Genomic DNA, 26788 nt, shown 5'->3' with positions numbered 1-26788 from the left:
TTGAGGATCATAATTACAGAGTAGTGGCAGAAGCGCTAGCACCATATCTGCAACATGCACACACACGCACACGCACACACCCCTACAGTACAGGAAGAGAAACAGCTCAGCGGCCACCGCTGGACAAACAGAGTTTGACCTTTAGAATAAACTGTACGTCAGATAAGTGTAATGTATGCTTTTAATTAAACAATTAAACCGCGTCGCATTACACTGAAAGCTTGCGACGCAGCCCATGTGACATGTGCATCGCATTAGCGCACTTTCCAGCGAAACCCCCCCAAAAAACGCTTAAGTACACTCCATTTTCAAATCCATTTTGTGTTAGTGACCTCAGTTTAGCTGGCCTTGATCAAGCAAATATGCAAATGTCATTCAGTTATGTACCGAAGGAGAGACGCTCGCGCGCACGCTTGAGGTTAGCGATGCTGCATTTGAGCTGGCGGACCGATTTTTGAAATACCAGGCTGGTGACAAACAAGTCAAACCCCCGGCATCCTTCATCCCTTCAATTTCATCACGCGGCTCATATACATTAAGCACTCGATCAGTAATGGCATCTTTTGATGGACACGGGCGGCGTGGACGCGAGCGCTCACCTCGGAGAATTTCATTTCATCAGCCATTCAGAGGACGAATTGTTTTACTTATGAATATTAATGTCCGCCTAATTTGAGGCTGTTGTTAATGCTTGTCGCTAGGAGCTTGGCAAATCAGGTCCCATTCCTGTTAAAACCATGTATTAGACACCCCCCTGACACTAAGCCCTCGCCTTTGATTCTTAATTGCAGGAGTGCGAGCATTTGCAGGAGATGGGGCGCAAAGCTTTAATTAACTCTAATATCACACGTATTCAGTCTCGACTGTCACCCGCATCACGCGTGGCGTTCTGCACCAATATCCTCCTCGGCTCCTCTCAGCTAGAGAGAGATGGTGTTCCAAGTTCATGATCACAATTTCATGCATCTTAAATTGGGGATGGATGGCCTGTAAGCAGTGGCATGATATTAAATGTGAGTAAATTATCTTAATGCATTTTACTAAAACCCATATTAAATGATGGCTGTATAAACGGCCGTTTTACAGCACGAGCAATGATAGGAACAACAATTATGGTTGCTGCAGCGAGCGTGGTGTCATTTTCATTTTCGGAGAAGGGAAACGACTGGAAGTGTGGGATAAACTGGGCATTTTGGTTATCGTGCGCTTCTGACCATTTTTCTTCACGGATGGGGTTTCCCATTTAACGTTTTTAGGCCTCACGATTCAGAGATTGTGAGCATGAAAACAGTTGCTGGTACAATACACTAAGAAACTTCATTAAGATTTATTGGATAACTCATTTTAAAAGTCAAATATACAATAAATAAGCACATTCATTCGTAAAACATCTCTTAAAATAACTTTAAAAAAAAACTTGTGGGTTCTCTCAAAACAGTTTGAAACACCATGTAAAAGACATCTTTGGACGAACTATATTTTTTTAGTTAGATGAACAGTTTTAATGGAGCTAGACCAATAATCCGCGCCTCTCCAGCACACAAGCTCCTCTGCAGTCTAATCTCCAGCTTGATTTTGCATTCTCAGGAATATAAAATAAACTGGGAAAACTCCCAGTTTATTTTAGAAATGCATGCAAGCTCATAGTGCCCCCTTCAGGTCACTGCACGCACTGAATCTTGAGGGCACTAGATTTAGCAGGCAGCACAGTTCAATTTTTTTTTTTTTTTTGGAGGTTAGAGTTAAATTAAGATGCTCCACAGATTCTTGGATCACAGTCAAGAAGCATGCTTCAGCCAATCTTGGACATCTGTTTATCTGCTAATATAAGTTACCATTTATGTCTGAACAAGTGGGGGTGGAAGAAAAAAAACAAACAAACACAACAAGAAAAGAAATGTACATTTTGAACAAATATTCAAACTAGCCCACGCATTTAAAGCGAAGGCAAAAATAAGCAAATACTGTAGGACCAAAAATGTTTAACACTTAAAGCAAATAATTAGAATTAGTATTAGCTAAATCAAATAAGGTGAAAAGTATCAGAACATGATCAGAATAATAATAATAATAATAAAAAAAAGTGTTTTTAAAGAAACATTTTGCTCCAGAAACTCAAACTACCTCACTGAGCCGCCTGATAAAATTGTGATTCTTAGTCCCAAACCTTCTTGGGTGAAATCTGGACTTGGATCTGGATCACTGCACTCCAGTAGATCTGAAGTTCACTCTCCCATTGAGGCTTTTTTACTTCTCCGTCTAAATAACTTGGAGAAGGACGACTTGCGTTTGCTTTTAAACTTCTGAAGACCTGCACCCAGACAGAAACAAAGAACTATTCATTCAAGCTCAGAGTAGAGTTGACAAGGTCAAAACAACGAGAGCAAAAGTTCTCACCTAGTCTTTGCATCATTTCGTTCAACTGTTGATCTTCCTCCTCCTCCCTTGAAATGTGACATTACATTTACTTGGCAAAATTACATTTACAAATGTGCAACTTTAGATGTAGCGCTCAGAAAGTACAGTATTTCATAAGCAGTGTGGTTTCTTCAGGACTTACCGTAACCGGTCCTCCTCCAGCCCCTCAACAATAGCGTTCCTGTCATTCACGATTTTCATCAGTCTGTTCAACAACTCTGTTTCCCTCCTCTTCTCATCCAGAGTCTTGAGATGTTCTAGCAGCCGGACACACAAACACATTGGGTTTCCATGTTTTCTGGGGACCTTTCAATGATTTTTATGCTGTACATACTATATATTCCATTCCCTTGCTTACACTAACCCTACCCATCACAGAAAGCTTTCAGCATTTTAGATTTTCAAAACACATTTAGTATGATTTAAACAGGGACCAAAAAAATAAAAAATAAAAAAAGTCCCCAAAATCTAGGGAATGCCTGGACACGCAAGTTATGGCTTTTCCACAGTTTTGTAAAACTAGTACTGCTGCTATTACTTTTATCCTTTTTTATATCACTTTTTATCAGCTTTTAAATAATGTTAAAACCACAATTAATTATTTCAAGCAACAGACAGGTCTGAGAACTGGCTCCATGTGTCACAAGAGATCTATGAATAAGATTTATTTATAATTTGTGCTCATTTCTAAATGCAGATTTACCATAGCAACCAAAGAGTGAAGACATGCCTCTCAAAGCAAAATTAAAAAGTAATTTATGAAAGTTTAGTGCAGGGCATACGGTTAACCCACAATATTGTAAAACATTCTTTTGTAAATAATGGATTCCTTGAGTGCAATGGAAGACCCTTTGCTCTGATTGAGACAAGGGTCATACAATTTTCCACAGTTTTATATTGAAGGAGTTTTCACTTTAAAAAAAAAAAAAAAAAAAAAAAAACTTTTGCTGATAATTTACTCACCCCCATGTCATTCTTTCTTCAGTCAAAAAGAAATTAAGGTTTTTGATGAAAATATTCCAGGATTTCTCTCCATATAATGGACTTCAATGGGAACCAAACGGTTCAGGTCCAAAAGACAGTTTCAGTGCAAACTGATCAAAGGGCTTTAAACGATTCCAGACGATGAATAAGGGTCTTATCAAGCGAAACGATCGCTCATTTTAAAAAACAAAGTTTAAGTTTTATAAGCTCAAATGGTTGCCTTGCTCTGTTGTGGTTAGGGTTAGGGTGTGATGCACATTCGTGACTCTCCTAATCGAACTCGATCGTCAAAATGAACAAATCTTTTCCAGTCAAAAAAAAAAAGATTCAATGGTTCCCATTGAAGTCCATTATATGGAGAAAATCCTGAAATGTTTATCAAAAACCTTAATTTTTTTTCGACTGAAGAAAGAATGACATGGATATCTTGGATGACATGGGGGTGAGTAAATTATCAGCAAAAGTTTTTTTTTTTTTTTTAAAACTACTCCTCCTTACTACTCCTTACTACTCCTAAAAACTACTTATTCTTAAAGGAGTAGTTCCTCCTGAACTACTCCTTTAAGAATTATCATTTTAAATGGATTCCAATAAAATAAGTTCACGGTACTTAAATGTTCACTGTAAGAAATTATTTTCATGATTTATCACAACTTTTTTTCCATTTGGCAAATTTCATTTGATAAATCAAGTTTCTGTTGATTAAACCAATCTCCATTGTTGTAACTCAATTTTTTTATTTATTTCAATGAACTCAAAATAAAGGCAACCAGGTAACTAAATTAAACCAAGATTTTTTTTTTTTTTTTTTTTACAGTGTACTTGCAGGAGAGAGTTTTACCATAAATATAAATTTGGGAGAACTTTCAAAAATCGGTTTGCACAATTGTAACTATTGAAGTTGAGAAAACCCAAATGCTTTGCAGCTAGTTGCTTTTTTTTAACAGTTCAAAATGAAAAATTTACAGTTTGACATTAATCAAGCCTGACGAGTAATATTTACAGTACATTGCTCGAGTTAACCTGGCTTCATTTTTACCTGGTTTATTGATTAACCTCCTGAGCTCTCCTTCTACTCCAGGCTGCTGCTCCTCCAGATCCTGTGTTCTTGCTCTGAAAGAGATTGATATCTGTAAGAACCAAATTTGACAGCAAGCGAACACACAAGCCACTTTTTGTTTATTAGTCAATATTAAGAATTTTGGAAATGGTTTCATCCAGAAATTAGAATGAAATTACAATGGGTGAATACAGTATAAGGGATCACTTACATGTACATCAACTCTGACTCCCTGCGGATGTAGCTTTGTTTTTTCCGAATCAGGTTAAACCAGTCCACCATCAAGGGATCCATCAGAAGGTCCCCATGACCCTCTGTAAAACAGTCCAAAGTTACCAAGGACACCAGGGTCCTAAATGCATCACTCACATAAGAGACACCCCACCTGAGGCCACAATTTAAAGTGCTCTGGAGACGGGCATCTCCAAATACTCACTTTCAACTTCTATTTGAGCTATGATTGAATTCTATTTGTCTCCTAATAGAGCACTGTAAAACGGTCTAAAAAGCATGTTTTCCATTGACATTGCCTTGAGGTGGTACAAAAAAAACATACAAGTACAATCCATACATGCACACACAAACTTAATTTCATCAAGTGGTGGTTTTGGCCTAGGTGGGAGCGAGAGGCAGTCAGGCTCTATGAAATCCCACCGGCTGCTAGCATCAGGACAGGTGGCTGGAGATGATATTACTGTGCCATGGTGACCTTGAAAAGAGCCAATCAAGTGCACTTGCCCCACACAGCTAGCAGCCTCTCATTGGAGCCCACCGCCTCTTCTCCATTTTCATCCCCGCATCCCACAGGAGGAGAGGGAGCTTCCTCTGCGCCTCGCCTCATTTGGCCCTGGCTGCTGGAATCGAGAGCCTTTTATTGGCCACAGCCTTCCCCTAAAGGCTACATCGAAATTCCGGCTCCCAGGTGGACGGGCTCAGCTAACAGGTTTGGAATGAGTGCGCGTCTCACAGAACTCAGTGAACCACACACACACACACACACACAAGGTGCAGCAACATGCTGTGTAAAACACAATCTTGAAAGCACCAAAAGGAACATCCGATATCCCAAACAGCTTATTTTGTCCTAAACAACCTTGAACGGGACCTTTTACTTCAACTTAGAGAAATGAGGAACACAACCAATACATGAACTACCAATCTAATACCTTCTTCATAAACGCGAAGTCTCATCTCCAACTCCACGCCTTCATTCTCCAGATCATTCAGATTGTTCTCAATGTCCTGCAGCTCTTTTGAGATCTGATCTGGTGTGATGTGGCAAGGCTTTATCTGAAAAGACACACAATATAATTAAACCATGGTGATAAGATATTTGATCATTTGGCAAAGGACAGTATACAAACATTTGCAAAAACTTACAGAAGGTGACCTTGTTTCAAGCAGCAAGCCATTTTTGGATGAAATATTTCCATTGTCGTAACCTAAAATTATTTAAAAAGAATTATTTTTTGGGGGGTATGAAAAGCTGAAGGGTAAACATTACAGAGGCCAGAGACATGGTGGTGGTCATTTTTTTTTCCATCACCGTGTCCCTTTTAGGACATTACATGGACATTAATTGACTGCAAATAGTAAAAAAAAAATAAATAAAATAAAAAATAATAAGTGCCTATGCCCCACACAGCTGTCTGTCTGTCTGTCTGTCTGTCTGTCTGTCTATCTATCTATCTATCTATCTATCTATCTATCTATCTATCTATCTATCTATCTATCTATCTATCTATCTATCTATCTATCTATCTATCTATCTATCCATCTACAAACAGAGCTTAGCCCATGCTTCTGTTTTCTATACAAGTGGTATAAATGGTGATTCACTAACTGCAATAAGATAAAGCAACAAATTGCACCATGTGAACCATTCAGCTAGGGTTTAAAAATAAAAATAATTGTTACCATAAGTTTAGAAAATGCTTACTGGACATCGCCGACCTGCAGCGAGTTTGTTTTGGAGATGAAGGTTTGTGACGGGACTGAGAGGGCAAGACACTAGAGGACAAGGAACAGTCGGGTTTCAAACCTGTGGTCAGAAGAAAAGTATGATCATCATAAACGCAAATCATACCATGCTGCATTTGATCTGGCCTGGACTTACCCTGCCCACAAAAAGTCTCTCCCAAACATGAGACAATAGGACTGAATGGCTGGATGGGGGAAGAAGAACCTGGTGGTGTGCATGCTCCATTTTGGACTGAGAGGGAAATAAAATTGGTACACTTCATGCAGTGTTCAAGGTACACCTAGTATTTGAGGTTTGCCATTTAGGGGTGATGTGACTGGCTTACCCCAGGTCCCTTCCTGCTGTTCCCGTTCAGTTTTGGAGCAATGAGAGTTGTTTGATATAGAGGAGGTTGGAGCTCTTGAAGAATCTTGGACCTTCAAACAATGTCCACTTTTGTTTTTTTCACAAGTCAATGGGACATCCTTGGCATTTCCATGAGATCTACAAAAAGTAAAATAACTTCACTACAACAGGACCAAGACTCAAAATCATCATTTCAAACCAGCATAAGCCGACGCTCACCTTAGATACAGTAGACGAAAACATAACTAAAAGAATGATCAGAGGAACTCAAAGTAAGAGTCTAGAGTTTCAGAGGGGGCTGGTTTAGGCGCAGCACTCCTTGGGACTGCTGAGGATTGGGGATAGAGCGAGCGGATGCACTCGGAGGCAGTCAAACACTATGGGAGAGGCAGTAGGAATCCGCCGGCTAGAGGATGGATACATGAAAGGCCCCACTGTCAGTACTCTAGCTCTGAAGTGTCATTGCAGCTCACACCCGAGTGACTTTGCCTGCTTCCCCTCGTGTGGATTAGAAAGCATTAGGGAGAACGAGGCTGATCGAACTTACTTTAGTCTTGGTCCATTTGGAGCTGCCTTTGGCTTTGATCTCCAGTCAGTTAGGGAGTCGCAGCTCTGAATGTCTTTGGCTGAAGCAGAGGGAAAAATTATGGCAAACAAAAAGCACAAGTCACAATATCAAATTATGCCATTTGAAGCCATGCCGTCAAACTGAAAGGATTAATACTGCAGGGCAGAAATCAGTCTTAAGATTCAATCTTCCTGACTACATGGGGAAAACAACAAAAAACAATGGATGCTAGCCCATGGCTTAATTTAACCGCTTTCCTGCCTATGTTCCCATCTCGTACTTATTACGCATGTTTATGGAAATATTTCCCATGTGACCTTTAGAAACCATTTTAAAAAAAGACCACAATCCATACAAGCAAAGGTCATCTGTGAGCGAACACCACCTTTGGCAGTAGAAAGCAGCAGGGATGGAGGTCTGCTGCGCTCCTTGCTGATGGCACTGAGGTAGAAGGATTCTTTGCTGCTATTGCTGATAACATGGCTGGATGAGGTGGCCTCATACGGGCTCCTTCCTCCTGTTGCATCCCGTCCGGATAACTCCTGTAACTCCTGCCTCCAGCTGGACACCTCAGCAGAAGTGCATCTGATTTTTATCCTGCGAGAGACATTCAGCATTCATACCATGATCATACGTTTTATTAAATTATTATTAAATTATACAAATTATTAAACTTAACAGTTTCCACAAAAAATTTTAAGCAGCACAACACATTTAAAATAAATGTTTCTTGAGCAGCAAATCAGAATACAAGAATGATTTCTGAAGGATCATGTGACAGTGAAGACTTGAGTAATGATTCTAAAAATAGAGGGAATGCATTGACGTCACTTTCCCGCCGGAACAAGCACCCCTCAGCCTGACTGAGTGGCAAAAGATCTGCTGCGTGACTGGATTTAATAGGGGAAAATATGACTAAAACGAACAATTTTATCAATTTAAACTAAATGTTGGACTGAATATACTATAGTGTTCCTTACAACTTACAAAAGATCCAGTGATCCATGAATATTGACATGCAGCCAGGAATCGTGTTGCCTGACATTTATGTTTGCCTGATTTCGACACCGGGGAAATAAAATCAAGACCTAAACATAAAGCAAATTTGCCTGTGAACGCTTTATATAAATACAATATAGGTAGGTCTAAATCCGGGTGATCACTTATATCAGTGTTATATATAGCCTATATACCATCAGATCGTCCAGCCCTAAAACTTATAGCCCTAAAAACTTGTTGTTTTTTTTGTTTGTTTTTTATATGCAATGATAAATATTTAATTGATGAGCTGTTAATCAATATATATATATATATATATATATATATATATAAATACATACATACACATATACATACACATATATGCGTACACATATATACACACACACACATACATATATATATATATATATATATATATATATATATATATAAAATATGTGGGTATGGTTTTACACCTAAATTCAGCATATTAACTTGAAATGATAACTGCAAATCCACCTTTCGCTGACTGCAGTCCAGTTGTTTCTGTGAATTGCAGTGATCCATTTGCTCCTCTTTCTATAGCAGTCTGTAAAAATATACCTTTGATTTTTTGTCAAATCTAGTTATATCAATCGCAAAGATCTTTCCTACTTTATTTGTGTTGTGTTTGTTTTTCACGGCATTCACACTGAAAACAAATACAGCCGCTCAGCCACTCACTGAGAGTAACTGCAGGCACTCCGGCCCACGGTGACGTCACGCGCATACCCTCTATTCAGCTTTGCCGCAGGAATAATTATCTGGCGAGTATAGCAATTATTTGCCCATTTAAAACATAAGATCTCATTTCTCACCAACCATTGATTTGAGCTTTTTACAGTTTGTCTTTAAGACCAAGTTAAATATTAACACTTGTCATTTAAGGTGCTAAAAGGTGCAGTGTTGTACTTGTTAATAAATCAGTGTTATTAACCTTTTAAGAACATTAACACAGGGTTTGAGAAATCCTGAAACCAAAATACCCAAGGTTAAAGAACAGTGACAAACAACCCAAACTTTAAAAATATAAAAGATAATTTTTCACCTAAGAAATGGTTGATCACTTATCAATAATACTTTAAACTACGACAGCAATCATTAGTCAGTCACTCACTGCTTGTCTGCTCCTGGGTCACTATTAAGTGCATTGTTGTTATTCCGGTTTCCTTCAAGTAGTTGTTTTCCGTTAGTCAGTGCACTGGTTCGCTCTTTCTCCTCCTTCAGACTGGCGTTCTGACTGGTGATGGACTCTGAGGGGCCTGACTGCTGTTTTGCGGTGGGCCGGTGCTCCGCTGCCGGGCCACAGGACTGGAAGAACTTCTGCCTGGCTGCCTGAGTCCTCTGAGCGGAGGCCGTCCATGACTGTGGAGCGAGACTGAGCTCCACTGGTCTGGGCACAGCCTTGACAGGTGTAGATAACACAGAGGTGTAGCGCTGTGAAGATGGCTGATCTCCACGGTCAGATTTTGGTACCAAATCAGCGAGCGTAAAGCCACTGCTCTTAACCACAGGCTTGAAGCCATTTTGGGCATGTTGGTGAATAGAACAGACCAGTGACCCAGTGTCCACTCCCAGTTTATATGCCCCAGATTTCAGTGTGCCATAGCATACACTACACCTGTTTAGGGGAGAGAAATCAATAGTAATAAAACGTTACAGTACTTTACCAAGTCTTGTGTTAAATTAGAAGTGTACATTGCAATAAAATAACTAAACCATGCAGGATGAGTTCCAGTACATGCCAAATTGCCATACTTTAGCAGACACTTTTATCCAAAGCGACTTACAATTTCTATATACTGTATGTCAGAGGATCGCACGGCTCTGGAGCAACTAGGGTTTAAGTGTCTTGCTCAGGGACACATTGGTGTCTCACAGTGGATTCGAACCCGGGTCTCTCACACCAAAGGCATGTGTCTCATCCACTGCGCCATCACCACTTATCAATATTTATGAGCAATATTAGCCATGCTTCCCAAGCAACACCAATGAAAACTCACTTAAAGCAGCTCCGGTGGTAAAGTTTCCCATCTACCAGGTGCCTCTGGACCAAATGCACGTGATTTCCACATACTGCACACTCACTGTTCAACGTGCCGGTTTTATTTGAGCTCTCCGTCAAAACAGATTTCTACAAAAGATCAGATGAATGAAAACATTCCAAACTAAAAATCAATTTTCCAAATCATGACTGAATCATTAAAACTCTTCTTTTTATAACCATGTCTGAAGACCAGTCATTTTTTTTATGTTGAATAATCAAGGGAAAGCCAAATTGACACCTTCTCAGCAGCTCTGTGTGGTTGTGGAGATCTCGCTCTGAGCGGTGCGACGGGCGCCTGCACACATTTCGCCCCTGGGGATTTCTGCCAGTCTGTGCCAGTCTGCCGAGCTGGGGTAGCTAGAACGTGCTTCTCTGGAGCATTTTTCTGGATGTTAAGAGATGGTGGATGGTTGTCTCTGATACTTTTTGGCATTTCGGTATGAGGAGGACGGTTCTCTGTATTTGTTTTGAGATTGTGGTTTTTGGCAGCCACAGGCAGATTCTTCTTCTCTGATGGCACCTCCTTTGAGTCCTCAGCATGCCGCTTGATACCTCCTACTCCCCCGACTGAACATAAGAGACCATTGAGAAGAAAGTCTTAGAAATATGAATACGCTGCATTTTTCTAATTGTGCACTACCATTATTTTTGCAGAATGCAAACTTTTTGTATGCATAGAATACCGTATACAGCGGACCGCACTAAAGCTTTGTCTGCATTAATGCAGGTAAATTTTCTTTTCAAAACACTCCACATTAGCGTACAAGTGCTTTCCAAAATAAGTTTCTCATTCATACTAAAACATCAAAAAACAAATCTTACAGTGCATGGATAATAGTAATAGAAGCTCACTGAGATGATAGAGAAACAAGACAGTAAAGTCCACATGCTACTCTTCTCGCACAATTATTTTATTAGAAACATATCTCAACCAGGGCACACTCAAATTAACCATTTCATATACGGTCTAAAACACAACTGCCCTCATGTTTTGACAGGACAGAAACAGAGTAAGTGTCATCTCTGTACAATCTTCATATTTACATTCTCGCAAAGTAACATTCAAATTTGCAACACTGTGAAAGCGAACAGCAAATAGCAGGCACATAATGGTATAAACCAGGGCTGTCAAACGATTAATCGCAATTAATCGCATCCAAATTAAAAGTTTGTGTTTACATAATATATGTGGGTGCACTGTTTATAATTATTTTGTGTGTGTGTGTGTGTATATATATATATATATATATATGAAGAGTTAAGATGCAAAAGCCTCTAAATGCCATTTGAAATTTTCTTCTTTAATGATGATTTTCATCAAACTTGCATATTTAAGTTCAGTAATTTCACTCAAATAACAATTAATAGGTAATTATCAATGCCATTTAAGTGAAATCACTGAACTTAAATATACAAGCTTGATAAAAATCATCATTAAAGAAGAAAATTTCAAATGGCATTTAGAGGCTTTTGCATCTGAACTCTTCATATATACACACACACATATGCTTGTATATTTAAAAAAATATTTTTTATATATAACATTTTTATATTTATATATAATATAAATTATATATAAATTTATATACAGTACATACATTAAAATATTTCTTAAATATATACAAGCATGTGTGTGTATTTATATAAATGATTATACACAGTGCACCGACATATATTATGTAAACACAAACTTTTATTTTGGATGCAATTAATCGCGATTAATCGTTTGACAGCCCTAGTATAAACATCTATACGAACAAGACGTGTCACTAAACAAACATATGAAAAAAATTTGCTTTCCGCAAGTGCTTTCCTTTCCGCCTTTTGCCAATCTCGTCACATTTACCTCTGTCTGCAGGCAAGCTCTCGCCCAACCCACGAGCCATGCCAAGTGTGCCATTCTAACCAGTTCTCACAATAAACAGCTTATAAAAGAGCCAAATTACAGACCTCTCATTAGGCAGCTGTACATACGCATACATCTCCATTATTCAGAGAAACCTTTCAGCGGAAGCCATCACACAAATGCATTCCATAGTTAAAAAGTAATGTAACACTATGTGGTGTCACCCTATGGCACAGTGTGTTCGTTGTACTCGGGTAAACCCTTCTACTGAGCCTAAAGTCACCATTAAGGTGTTGAGATGTAACCTCATGGGGTCATGAGACGTTTAGACGGGGGAGCATGTAACCCAGTAGGTTATAAAAAATGCTGATAATACGCTCTCAATTTATTAGTTTGTAATTTAATTCACTTGAGAAATAAAATGTGAATTAACGTCTCATCTGTGTTAGCGAGTGTAAGGTATTTGTTCCTTTAAGAATGCGCGTGCATGAGATGCAAGTTTGATCTAGGGGTACAGGGGAAAAACGTGGTATTAACCATCATGTTAGGTGTTTTTTTTATTTTATTGGTTTCAGGGAGTTAAGTCCCACCCTCGCAGGGTTTTTGAACGATTTGAGTGGTGGTACGGAGAAAATTGAAAAAAAAAAAAGAAAGACGGGAGAAGGAGAGACGAGTTTATGTGAACAGTGATTTTAATTGACGATTTATAAGTTAAATCATCTTTAACTGCAATGTAGATCCGAGATATGAATCGCTTGTGTGTTTGTTGGTGTTTATAGCCTGTTTTTTTCCCCCGTGTGGTTAACCTGCCGTGCGGGCGTGTATCCGAATTTCTCCGGTCAGTCATCACTGCATATATTAGCGCATTGGAACGTGTAACCTAACCAAACTGTTACCGTATCAAAGACTGTTTATTGCTGCGGTTTCCGGACAACTGAGGACCAGATAGCGCCCCAAGTAACCGTGATATTTGGGGTTCCTCTGGCGCCGCGGGAGGTGTAGTGCGTTCGGCCAACGAGCGAGCGAGAGGACGAGGAGCTGCGCGCGGCCGGCTGCTGGAATCGCGGATACCGCATTTGTTCTCACGCGGAATTGGAGGTATTTGTTTTGTTTTAGTTGTGCTCAGGAGAGTGAAGGGGCCATTTGTCGTTTTCCCGGCCACCACGAACACAAGCCACGATTCAGGCCTGCAACGGGGTGGGTTGATTGTGTGTGTGTGTGTGTGGGCCCACAACTGTTTAATCTGAGTATTTTGTGTTAAACATTGCACGGATAACGTGAACTATTCAGAGTATTTCTGTTTATAATTAGGAAGTTATCTTGGGTTTTACTTTATTGGGTATACGGCTAATTTATATTGTTTATCTTTTGACCGGTATTCTAATTCCTGTGCGTTTGGCATCAGAGTTATTGTCCTTCTGGGACTGAATTGTGATCCAGTTAAAGTGAGGATAATTGTGTGAATATTTCACACATTTAAATTAATTCTTTGAGCCATTTTAATATTCAACATTTCTATTTCAATTAAATCTTATTTGGTTCTGTAATTTTACTTGTGTTATTTCTTGAAAGTGTCGGTTTACGCTATTGTTTAGGGGGGTGATACATTTAATTTGAGTAATATAGTACAAGGAGAGAAGAGCTTATCATTTATGTTCTAAAATACAAATTTACTTCACTTAGTGACACCAGAGGGGCCTAACGTCAACATCTGTAGGCATATAGCAAGTGAACTTGGGGCGCTGTTCTCTATCTAGTTACAAGAAGATCAGGTAGGGGGCGCTACATAACGTGGGGGCTCGTCCGGGATCTCCCTCTGTGAGTCACACCGTAGTTTGCTGCAAGAAAGAAGAAAAATAAAGAAAGTTAGTTCCAAGCACCCCTGTAATTAACTGGAAAGTGCATAAAGTGTTAACATGGCTCTAACAAAAGACTATAGTCTCCAGGCAGAGTTGGCCAACTGGTGCAAAGATCTTAGCATTGAAGAGACCCATGCCTTAATGCTGTTAAACGTACCTGTTCACACCGAAGTGGCCGAAATTGAAGAGGTGATGGAAGCAGTAAAAGCTCTGGGGAGAGTTCGTGTAAGGGACACGAAGGAAGGACCCACTTCACATTACCTGCTGGTGTTGTGTGAGTGCAGACAAGCCATTGACCCAAAGCGCATACCGCCTGAAGTGTCCAGGGGAGAAAAGAGAGAGCCCTGGACAGTCGTAGTAATGCAGACCACAGAACCCACCCCTGACGATGTTTCTGCAGAGTTTACGGAGAAGTTAGCAAAGTTCCTGATGGAAGAAGGAAAGTCTCTTAGCGATGTACATGCTTTGATTTCTCCACACAGGGCCACTGACAGTTCCCCTGAGTCAATCATACGCGCCATGGGCGAGGTGCTGGAAAAGACCGTAAAGCACTCGAGTGACAACAACACATACCGACGCCTGCGTACCTTTTCAGCTGTAGTTCCAACCCCCATGGGTGAGGAGAATATGGAAAACTGGATGGACCAAGCCAGACTGCTGGTAACTGAGTGTGACTGCTCTGAAAAAGAAAAAAGACGCCGCATTGTGGAGAGCCTCAAGGGACCTGCCTTGGATATTGTAAGAGCGGTCAGATTCTCTGATCCTGAAGCGAGTGCTGCGCAGTACTTGGAAGCATTGGAGAGCACCTTTGGATCATCTGAGTCTGGTGAGGATTTGTATTTCAAATTTCGTCTTATGCGCCAGGGCACCGGGGAGGCTTTGTCTGAATTCCTGAGAAGGATGGAGAAGACTCTCAGCAAAGTAGTGGAACGAGATGGACTGACCCTTAGTATGGTTGATAAAGTACGAGTGGAACAGCTGATTAGAGGGGCTGTGAATTCTGACATGATGTTGCTCCAACTGAGGCTGCGAGAAAGAAAAAATCACCCACCTTCTTTCCTGAGTCTGTTGAAGGAAATACGTGAGGCGGAGGAGAGTGAATTGGCTCGCCACAGAGTGTCTGCAAAAGCCAAGGCCATTCACTTCCATGAAGAGGAAAGAGCCAGCACATCAGTTATCCAGGAGCTCAAGGCCGAACTTCAAGAATTAAGAACCCAAATAAGTGGAGTTGAGCACCAAACCGTTTCTACTTCATCATTAGCGATTAAAACTAAAGAAAAACCAATCAAAAAGACTGAAAAAAATGATGATTCAGAGATTCATGAGTTGAGGAAACAGGTCCACCACTTACAACAGCAGTTAGCTGTTCTGAGTGTCAGTTCTACTCAATACTCACCTCAGGTTATAGAGCAGCGACCAAAACAGTCACTGCAGTCCCAGTCTGTTTCCACGCCTTTAAGATACAAGCCAGCCAGAACAAGAGATGACTACTTCTGCTATAGGTGTGGAGAAGATGGTCATATCGCAACGAAGTGTCAAGCTCCACCAAATTCTGATCAGGTGATCCAGAAGCTGATTCGTTCTCTAAGGCAGGCAAAGAGTGGGAAACACGAGGTGGATGACAATATCACTGCCACAAACCAAGCTTGTTTCTCCAAAAAGAGCCAGGCCGCCATCCAGGAATCTAGCCGTATTCCTAAAGGACTAGTAGGACCAGCATCCACGGTAGACGTGAAGCTTAATGGCCGGGTATGTCAAGCACTGTTAGACAGCGGATCCCAAGTGACGATTGTGTTTGAAAGCTGGTATTCTGAGAACTTGGCTGATGTGCCCATTCACCCCTTGACAGGATTATCCATATGGGGGCTCAGTTCTTCCAGTTACCCTTATAAGGGATATATCATAGTGGATGTCACCTTTCCCGCCTCTGTCACCACAGTGGAGGAGCCATTGTCCATCCTGGCTCTTGTATGTCCTGAACCCCAAGGTCCTTCCCAATTACCGGTTATTATCGGTACCAACGCCAGTTTTTTCAAACGCCTTGCTGCTCTCAGCCAGGATACCGACGGATCCAGTGTTGCACATGCTTTGAGAATCCAGACTCGACACCCTGAAATCCATCTGCCACCGAAGCAAGAGACTGAAACTCTTCCTGATAAACCTGAAGGAAAAGTCCGTTGGATAGGACCGGGGAATTGTATAGTTCCACCAAGGGGAGAAGTATGTGCTATCTGTAAAATGGAGACCGACAAGCCTTTAAGAAAAGAGATCTTTGTGGTAGACACTCCTGAGGACTCTAGTCTTCCAGCTGGAACATTCATTACCCCCGTGGTACTCCCATCTTCAGCAGTAGAAGGGCAAAATATTCAAGTGTTGGTCCAGAATGTAACATCAAAAAATATCTCCATTCCAGCTGGAACCGTAATCGCCAATGTGTATCCGACTGACACACTCACCGTACGGTCAGGAGAGCAGAGCTCCCAAGCCATAGACCCAAGCTTGTTTAATTTTGGGGAGTCATCCATTCCTGAGGTCTGGGAACGGAGACTGCGTGAAAAGTTGTCAACCAGAGGTGATGTGTTTTCTACCGAGGAATGGGATGTTGGATTAGCTTGCGGGGTTGAACATCACATCAGACTGAAAGATACCAAACCATTCAGAGAACGCTCCAGACGCATTGCTCCTGCGGACATCGAGGATGTACGACGTCACATCAAAGACCTGTTAGAAGCAGGAATAATAAAGGAGTCAAGGAGTCCGTACGCATCGCCCATTGTGGTTGCGCGGAAGAAGAGTGGGGCAATCAGAATGTGCATCGATTATCGAACACTAAATGCTCGTACCATCCCTGATCAGTACACCACTCCCAGGATTGACGATGCCCTGGACAGTTTGGCTGGTAGTAGATGGTTTTCTGTACTGGACCTCCGCAGTGGATACTATCAAATAGCCATGGCGGAAGAAGATAAAGAGAAGACAGCGTTTATCTGTCCCCTGGGATTCTTCCAGTTTGAACGGATGCCTCAAGGGATCACTGGAGCTCCCGCCACCTTCCAGCGGCTCATGGAGAAAGCGGTTGGTGACATGCATCTCCTTCAAGTAATAGTATATCTGGATGATATCATTGTGTTCGGACGCACCCTTGAAGAACACGAAGAGAGGCTGTTAAAAGTCCTGGACCGTCTGAGAGAATGTGGCCTGAAAGTGTCAATAGATAAGTGCCAGTTCTGCCAGTCTCAAGTTCGGTATGTGGGTCACATTGTGTCAGCTGCTGGAGTATCACCAGACCCAGCCAAGGTGGAAGCCGTAACATGCTGGAAAAGGCCTACTGACCTAAAGACATTGAGGTCATTCCTGGGGTTTTGTGGATTTTACCGTCGATTCATAAAGGATTACTCCGCCATTGTAAGGCCTTTAACAGAGCTCACTAAAGGTTACCCGCCAACATCTGGGCAAAACAGCAAGTCAATTGATGGCAAGATATACTTCAGAGTATCGGAACCCTTTGGAGAGCGTTGGGACGACACTTGCACAGCAGCGTTCCATAAAATCATCGACTGTCTCACACATGCCCCAGTACTTGCCTTTGCGGATCCTGCTAAGTCTTATGTACTGCATGTAGACGCTAGTCTGAGTGGACTGGGGGCCGTTTTGAATCAGGAGCATTCTGGAGGACTGAGGCCCGTGGCCTACGCGAGCCGGAAACTGAGTGCCTCGGAACAACGATACCCCATACATCAGCTGGAGTTCTTGGCGCTCAAGTGGGCGGTAGTGGATAAGTTCCACGACTACCTATATGGAGCCCAGTTCGTGGTAAAGACCGACAACAATCCCCTGACCTATGTGTTGTCAAGTGCCAAGTTGAGTGCGACGGGTCATCGCTGGTTAGCTGCCTTAGCTACTTATAACTTCAGCTTGCAATACAAACCAGGAAATTCCAACATCGATGCGGATGTGTTGTCTCGCTACCCATGTGAATCAACTGCTTGCCCTGAATGGAAGGAGATACCCAAGTCAGGGGTAAGAGCCATCTGTCAGTTAGCAGTGGTTGCTGAAAATGGAGGGGCGTCATCCCGACTGGTGGAACCCTTGGGTGTCTTACCTCAGAGTATTCCTGATGCTTTTTGTTGTCCCACAGCTTTGGGTCTTGGTCCGTTGGAACAGTTGAGTAATGCAGAGTTGCAGAAAGCACAAGAAGAGGACCCCGTAGTTGGGGTAGTAAAGCGAGACGTAGAGTCGGGAAAAATACTCACCGGTGCTAGGAGTTCTGATGCTACCATCGCTCTGGTACAGCGACAGGGAGACAAGCTACAGATAAAGAGTCAACTTCTGTACCGAATTACCAAAAGTGCCAGTGGTAGCGAAAAGATACAACTTGTCTTACCTGAGAAGTACTGGTCGACTGTGTTGCACTCATTACACGATGACTCGGGTCATTTGGGAGTGGAGAAAACCACGGAACTCATTAAGGACCGTTTCTATTGGCCCAAAATGTCTGCATACATAGAGCAGTATGTTAAGGATTGTGGCCGTTGTGTCACAAGAAAGACACTACCCAAGAGGGTTGCTCCACTGAATCACATAACCAGCAGTGGGCCATTGGATTTAGTGTGCATCGACTTCCTGTCGATTGAGCCAGACTCAAAGGGTATGGGTAATGTTCTCATAGTAACCGACCATTTCACCCGTTACGCTCAAGCGTTCACAACCAAAGACCAGAAGGCTTTGACGGTGGCTAAGGTGCTGTGTGACAAATTCTTTATTCACTACGGTTTACCCTCTCGGATTCATTCAGATCAAGGTCGGGATTTTGAGAGTGGTCTCATAAAAGAGTTACTAAGTATGCTGGGGATTCGAAAATCCAGAACGTCTCCCTATCATCCACAAGGAGATCCACAGCCGGAAAGGTTCAACCGGACACTGCTTTCCATGCTGGGTACCCTGAATCCGGCAGAAAAGAACCGATGGAGTCAGCACATTAACAGTTTAGTACACGCTTACAACTGTACTAAGAACGAGGCCACTGGGTTTTCCCCTTATTATCTTCTGTTCGGAAGAGAGGCTCGTTTGCCAGTGGATGTGTGTTTCGGGACTTCGCCTGATGGAAAGGGAGCAGGAAGCCATCGACAGTATGTGGAAAGAATGAAATCAGACTTACAGAGAGCCTATCAGTTAGCCACCGAAGCTGCCCAGAAAAGTCAGCAAAGGAACAAACGGTTGTATGACAAGCGAGTGAGACACCAGAGCTTGACTGTGGGAGATCGTGTACTGACACGAAACCTGGCTGTGACTGGAAAGAACAAACTTGGAGACAAGTGGAATTCTGTGCCTTACCTGGTGGTGGAAAAGTTGGAGAACTTACCTGTGTACCGTCTGAAACCTGCATCCGGCGTGGGAGGTGTGAGAACATTACACCGAGACCATCTCTTGCCAGTTGGGGACCATGTGAGGTTGGCAGATACTGGAGAACTTACCAGAGTTTCTGCTCCAGTGGAGACCAGGCACATATCTGGGGAGAGAAAACGGAGAAGAGAATTAGGGGAAGGAAATACGGTCATGACAGGGTGTGAATTGAGTAACCTCTCTGACAGTGAAGAGGATGAAGTGTGGCATTACTGCGCGGGTAGAGTGGAGAACCAGCACCCGCCAGAGTGCGTTACACTGTTGGACTCTACCGTGGATGGTAAAACTGACAACTGTGGAGGGGACTTGGATATACCTCATGCCGCAATGGCCGAGCCGATACCCAATGAAGAGGGCTCTGAAGAGTTGCCAGATGGGAGTTCAGAGACACTGGGAGATCCTGGTTTAGAAGGGGGAGAGCTTGAAAGAATTACTTCCACCGAAAAGGTAGTAGAGACCGTTAATTCCAGGCCTAAAAGAGAGATAAGACCTGTAGTCAAGCTAAGCTATGATTATCTGGGACAGCCCACTAACCGACCTTTAACTCTAATTCATAGAGGGATGGTAATAAATGTAGAGAGTGGGGAAGAGTCAGAAGGGAAAGCCTGTAACACTATGTGGTGTCACCCTATGGCACAGTGTGTTCGTTGTACTCGGGTAAACCCTTCTACTGAGCCTAAAGTCACCATTAAGGTGTTGAGATGTAACCTCATGGGGTCATGAGACGTTTAGACGGGGGAGCATGTAACCCAGTAGGTTATAAAAAATGCTGATAATACGCTCTCAATTTATTAGTTTGTAATTTAATTCACTTGAGAAATAAAATGTGAATTAACGTCTCATCTGTGTTAGCGAGTGTAAGGTATTTGTTCCTTTAAGAATGCGCGTGCATGAGATGCAAGTTTGATCTAGGGGTACAGGGGAAAAACGTGGTATTAACCATCATGTTAGGTGTTTTTTTTATTTTATTGGTTTCAGGGAGTTAAGTCCCACCCTCGCAGGGTTTTTGAACGATTTGAGTGGTGGTACGGAGAAAATTGAAAAAAAAAAAGAAAGACGGGAGAAGGAGAGACGAGTTTATGTGAACAGTGATTTTAATTGACGATTTATAAGTTAAATCATCTTTAACTGCAATGTAGATCCGAGATATGAATCGCTTGTGTGTTTGTTGGTGTTTATAGCCTGTTTTTTTTCCCCGTGTGGTTAACCTGCCGTGCGGGCGTGTATCCGAATTTCTCCGGTCAGTCATCACTGCATATATTAGCGCATTGGAACGTGTAACCTAACCAAACTGTTACCGTATCAAAGACTGTTTATTGCTGCGGTTTCCGGACAACTGAGGACCAGATAGCGCCCCAAGTAACCGTGATATTTGGGGTTCCTCTGGCGCCGCGGGAGGTGTAGTGCGTTCGGCCAACGAGCGAGCGAGAGGACGAGGAGCTGCGCGCGGCCGGCTGCTGGAATCGCGGATACCGCATTTGTTCTCACGCGGAATTGGAGGTATTTGTTTTGTTTTAGTTGTGCTCAGGAGAGTGAAGGGGCCATTTGTCGTTTTCCCGGCCACCACGAACACAAGCCACGATTCAGGCCTGCAACGGGGTGGGTTGATTGTGTGTGTGTGTGTGTGGGCCCACAACTGTTTAATCTGAGTATTTTGTGTTAAACATTGCACGGATAACGTGAACTATTCAGAGTATTTCTGTTTATAATTAGGAAGTTATCTTGGGTTTTACTTTATTGGGTATACGGCTAATTTATATTGTTTATCTTTTGACCGGTATTCTAATTCCTGTGCGTTTGGCATCAGAGTTATTGTCCTTCTGGGACTGAATTGTGATCCAGTTAAAGTGAGGATAATTGTGTGAATATTTCACACATTTAAATTAATTCTTTGAGCCATTTTAATATTCAACATTTCTATTTCAATTAAATCTTATTTGGTTCTGTAATTTTACTTGTGTTATTTCTTGAAAGTGTCGGTTTACGCTATTGTTTAGGGGGGTGATACATTTAATTTGAGTAATATAGTACAAGGAGAGAAGAGCTTATCATTTAAGTTCTAAAATACAAATTTACTTCACTTAGTGACACCAGAGGGGCCTAACGTCAACATCTGTAGGCATATAGCAAGTGAACTTGGGGCGCTGTTCTCTATCTAGTTACAAGAAGATCAGGTAGGGGGCGCTACAGTAAGAAAATCTAAGATTAAATTAAACTGATTCATTTAGTATTTTTTTATATAATTGTATATATGGATTACATAATAATTAATGCAACATACTTTAATATAATTATAGTTGTGTTAGGATGAAAAATAACTTCTTAATAGGATTATAAAGCTGTAGAAGTGTTTTTTTGCACACGTGTGGTTTCGGTTCTTATTTTTCATAAATTTAGAATACATTTTATTACGAAACTTTTTGGAGAATAAGACCCAGTGTTTTTAAATTTGTTCACGTTCACACAACAACGATGTAGTAAAAACAGAGAAGCTTCCTTTTGCGTTTTTAATGTGTAAAGACAACCACATTGTTAGCCTGGTAATACCAGACTCTGCTATTTCACTTTTCTTCGTAGACAGAGTCTGGAATGGCATAATAGAGAAGTGTTTTCTCTCTCGCTAGGGGGCGCTTGCCTGAAGTTTAAAATCATTGGTTACCCGTAAGCCAATCAGATAAGTTTAAGAAGTACGTAATGCGCAGACACAGCCACATCGAACTCAAATCTCAAAATCTCTAAAGATAGGCTGCTATCTCAGACTGACTACAGGAGCAAAATGAAATTAGCGGAAGTAGGAAGACTGACGTTGTCAGGCTACCACATTGTCAAAACGATCTCCTTTCACAAGAATCCGTGTAAACGATAAACGCTGTATTATTCATGTCAGTAGTAGGTGATGTCACTTTGTAAAGAAACACTACACACCTATAGACTGAACATGTAACACGCATGTGCATGCTGTCACTAATGTAACTTCACGTTTTTGTAGTTTACACTGAGACGTTAAGAATATCGTTTTCAAAAACTTGCACCTTGAATCCCATTTCCAAAAGTTTGTTTTCAGAGCCCAAAACACATTGTCGTATATAACAAACGGCCAAAACGCATGCAGTAAGTTTTCATGTTTTTAGTTAGCAGTTTCAGTTATTAAACTTACCAGTGTCCACAAATATATTAAGCAGCACCACACATTGAAAAAGGTTTCATGAGCAGCAAAATCCGCATATTAGAATGATTTCTGAAGGATCATGTGACACTGAAGACTGGAGTAATCTTACATGTTTTTTGAAGTCTTCAGAAAGCTCAATTTTCAAACAGCTGAGACTGAGGGATACTGGATCCAACTCCCAGTAGTTGAGAATATTGCATTGTGGGATAAAGTTATGAGTCAAGCTAAGACATTTACACAGATAATAAAAATGGTGAAAACCCCAATCTTACTTGGTGAGCGGCCATGGAAGTAATTATAGTACTGTGAGACATATGTGAGGATGCTGAGTCTGTCTGGGACGGGCAACGCCACCATGTCCTCCGCATCCAGAAGAGCTGGGATTCCCAGATGGTCTTCAGCCACACGGAACGCCTGGAGCACATCACACGACAGAAATCGGCCATTAAGTTCACAACACCACATCATCCATACGGAAGAAAACAGCCATTAGACAAGACAACCACAAGTACAAAAAGACACCCACACGACTCCTTGTGTTTATAACAACCACTGAACATCCTCATTCAACATGACCTCACATGATTGTTTCAGGCCGCCAATATCACGCTGTGGCAACGGTTTTCGAGAGGAAAGAACTTGGCCAATTAGTTGTAAACGCAGACAAGGCACACACACACAAAAAAGAGTTGTTGTCAAAAATAGAATAGGCCAGTAAGCAGCACAATCTGGCACCACATCAAGATGGCCCGAGCAGGGAGTGCATAATGAATAGCACATTTCCTGTGTGCGCCGTGGCCTGGGAATGGGGACAGAAGAGGAGATACGATGGCATTGTTTAGGTCTGACCTGGACACAATTGTTTCACAGGACAGCTGAGGAGGGGCGGCACATCCTCCATGATGCAGCTGCAACATCCTATTTATCTTTCGTATAACAGCACTGAGAGGCCAATATGAACAGAGGTAAGTTAATCTTGATGGAGAGGATCAGGTGCCCTGTAGATGACAGTCACCCTTCTGTATAATGCATTAACTGGACAGACTCCACACGGCTCGGGTTCAAAACTACAGCGGAGTGCTTCCTATAGAGGTGGTGAGGGTTTGTAACAGATCTCCGAGTGTGTGGCCTATAATTTACAGTCTCTGAGGAAGCAACCAGAGAAAGAGCTCATCATTGTGACAAAGTCCCAGTTGGGGCAAGTCTCGCCACCTCATTCTCATAAGCACTTCCTGATCGGGAAGAAAAATAATTAGGTCGTCGGACATTGTCCCTACACTCAAAGTAACACAAATTAAATTTTCCATACAAGACATTAACAGAAGTCAGTTTCTGGGCAAATCAAAAATTAATTCATATAAATACAATTTCAATATACCATATTCTCTCATTTTAATCGGATATCTAATATTCTTGAAGTAAATTGAAGTGGCCAGTGATAGTTGAAATGCTTAAAGCGTGGAATCTTTAAAATTAATTGGTATCTTTGAAGCAATCAAGAGGGTGTAGTACTCAGTCAATGGGGAAAAAGAAGACCAAGTCCTGTTACAGTAAGTCAATTTTGATGGCGTAGGATAATAAAAAAAAAAAAAAAAATATATATATATATATATATATATATATATATATATATATATATAATATATATAGATGTTTTCTTTTACTGTGAAATAAAGAAAACAGTTACAAACTGAAACAGGAAGTGTTTCTGGACTAGTGTTGTTTACATCTTGCAAAATGGTCTATATATATTTCTTCCCTCTGTCCCAAGTTCACACAGGACAACAAGTCTGAAACTTTAGACAGTTTTGCTACAATGATACTTTCTGCAGAACTGAAGGATATCTTTATCCTGCCAAAAGCTGTTGCTGCAAGACTCAACCGATCAATAGGCTCTTTTACTGAGCAACTAGTCTCATTCGAGATTGCTGCAAAATTAGATCACATGCATTTCACAAGCAGTGGGAAAAGGGTCTCAAGCACTCTTATTCAGGACAATAAACAATCCATGAATGTTGCAAAGTGCAAACTACACAAGGCTGGGTCACAAACAAACATCCAGCCATCATGTTTCCCAAAAAAAAAAAAAAATCTTTCAAAGAAGGTTCAATAGTGTGTACATTACCACAGGACAGTAGCAGACAAATCTGTACAGGATATGGCTAAAATTGGCAGTAAAACGTGCAAGCAATGAGTCACACGGCATCAGGCATGTCTGTCATGGTTTCCTGAGATTATGGCCAAACAGAATAACTTACCAAGTGGTTGTTGTAATACACATTGTCTTTGGAGAGAGACTCGAAGTTTCTGAAAGAAAACAAGGACATGACTCACCAGATAGACAGTGTTACAACGTTGATGCTAAAATAAGTTAAAGCACACAGAAATTAAGGTGGTTTCAGGGTGTAAATGCATCAAACTGTAAATTAAACAATAGTGTGACAATAGGTCAAATGAGGCTATGCCAAAAATAACACTGAATGGATGCAGAAAGACAATAGACAAATGTATGTTACAATTTGAATGTACAGAAGTGAATCTCAGATCCCCTAAATAGTAAGTTTTCACCATTTTTTTTTAAAAAAAGTAAATTTTGCCTTCACTTCATTTTAAATAATTCTCTTCTAAATGTGATAAATACATATACTACATAAAAATATAGTTGTCTATATTAACCAACGATATTAAGTCTTAACGGTTACAAATAATTATAAAAATCATTAAACGCTTATCAAAATATTGTAAGATCACAATAATTCCATTGCTGGATAATACAGTGGCCTCTGAAAGTTGAACAATTCAGCTACACACTAAAAAATTAACAATCTACACTTAATTTTACCATGTAAAGAGACGATGCTAGGGTGTAACGTTACTAACTGTCTGTTATGCCATTTTCGTCTGCCACTCTAACGGATGCATCTTAAAGTCAGTTCTCAAGTTCACAATGCTGAATCTTCCAGAAAGTGTCCAAATAATTTGTCTTAATAGTGACCAGACATAGATTCAAATGTAAATGTCCAAATACTTTTTGTATATAGTAGCTAGACCACACTAAACATCCCACACTCCTTTTAAAACTCTTGGTATATTGGTAAATACCCAACAACTTCTGCATCCTAATCAACGACCGTTTATAAATAAACGTCTCTTACATGAGGTCCGGTCTGAACTTGTGGATTAGAGCACAGAAGGCCAGTCCATCTCTGAAAGATGTGCTCATGTTGTTGATGGTCACATCTCTATATCCATCGCACTGATTCTTACACCACTGTTGGAGAGCCTTGATAGCCGCCATCCTCTCCAGAAGCCCAACTGCCAAAACACACGGGAGATGGTGTCTTTTAAATGACAGAAAACGAAAGACGTCGTTTGTTCGACGAAATAACGAAGCATGGGAGGAAATGACTGCGGAGACAGTGCGGGAAGTCACAGTGAAAGAGAATAAAAAGAGTTGGAGCGTATGTGAAAAGAAAAGCGCGTTTCCTCAGAGATGTTCACGACAGCACAGCAGCGCGCGCACGGCACCTGTGGAATAGTAGACTGGGGAAATCAAGAGGGAGGAGCTTCAACGCATCAATAATTAAACGCTAATTGTTTTATTTGTTCTTTTGAGTTTTTTTTTTTTTTTTTTTTTTTGTCCTTTAATATGCAACTACACGCAAAGAACATGCATGTTCTTTATGTGAATTATTTAAGGTCTGAAATGCTTGGAAGGCTATGCTGCCTGATACAGTAATCAAATGAAAAAAAAAAACATCTGTTTAAGTCATTTCAACTTTTACACTTTAGTTTATACTATACAACGTATTAGACTAAAAATTGTAAGGTCGAAAATTGTTCTTGTCATTATATATATATATATATATATATATATTATGACAAGAAATGATTTTAAAAATGATTTTAAATAAATAAATATATATATATATATATATATATATATATATATATATATATATATATATATATATATATATATATATATATATATAAAGGGTTAAAAAGGTGAACATTTAAAATAATTTCACCAAGTTCTAACATGAAAAACTGGCAATTTATATATGTAAAAAAAACATTTAAATGTG

General features: G+C 40.9%; 1 protein-coding gene across 2 annotated transcripts; it reads right to left on the bottom strand.

The window, feature by feature from the left end:
• Positions 1-1308: 1308 nt before the first annotated feature.
• micall2a (mical-like 2a) lies at positions 1309-26250 on the bottom strand. Of its 2 annotated transcripts, XM_039675084.2 has the most exons (18): positions 25856-26250; positions 24959-25007; positions 22973-23114; positions 10662-10990; positions 10380-10510; positions 9494-9997; positions 7742-7953; positions 7336-7414; positions 6769-6926; positions 6579-6674; positions 6402-6503; positions 5843-5904; positions 5629-5752; positions 4674-4776; positions 4442-4515; positions 2561-2675; positions 2398-2444; positions 1309-2311 (listed from the first exon to the last, which is right to left on the bottom strand). In XM_039675084.2, the coding sequence occupies exons 1-18, from the start codon at positions 25996-25998 to the stop codon at positions 2226-2228; spliced, it is 2556 nt and encodes an 851-aa protein (XP_039531018.2). In that variant the 5' UTR covers positions 25999-26250; the 3' UTR covers positions 1309-2225. The 2 variants fall into 2 exon arrangements, with proteins under 2 accessions (XP_039531018.2, XP_039531019.2); XM_039675085.2 differs by lacking the exons at positions 6402-6503; positions 6579-6674.
• Between the last annotated feature and the right edge of the window lie 538 nt (positions 26251-26788).

The sequence above is a fragment of the Pimephales promelas genome, chromosome 3, assembly GCF_988280905.1.
Source record: "Pimephales promelas chromosome 3, fPimPro1.hap1.1, whole genome shotgun sequence".
Classification (NCBI taxonomy): Eukaryota; Metazoa; Chordata; class Actinopteri; order Cypriniformes; family Leuciscidae; genus Pimephales; species Pimephales promelas.
The sequence above is the reverse complement of the archived record's forward strand: the minus strand, read 5'-3'. Positions and strand labels throughout refer to the sequence as shown.

Bases quoted from the DNA above. Each gene is read 5' to 3' on its own strand.
- micall2a (XM_039675084.2), bottom strand. From the start codon at position 25,998: ATGGCGGCTATCAAGGCTCTCCAACAGTGGTGTAAGAATCAGTGCGAT. The intron at 23,115-24,958 runs GTAAGTTATTCT...GATGTGCTCCAG, and splicing joins TGTATTACAACAACCACTTG to GCGTTCCGTGTGGCTGAAGA. The intron at 2,445-2,560 runs GTAAGTCCTGAA...TCACATTTCAAG, and splicing joins CTGGAGGAGGACCGGTTACG to GGAGGAGGAGGAAGATCAAC.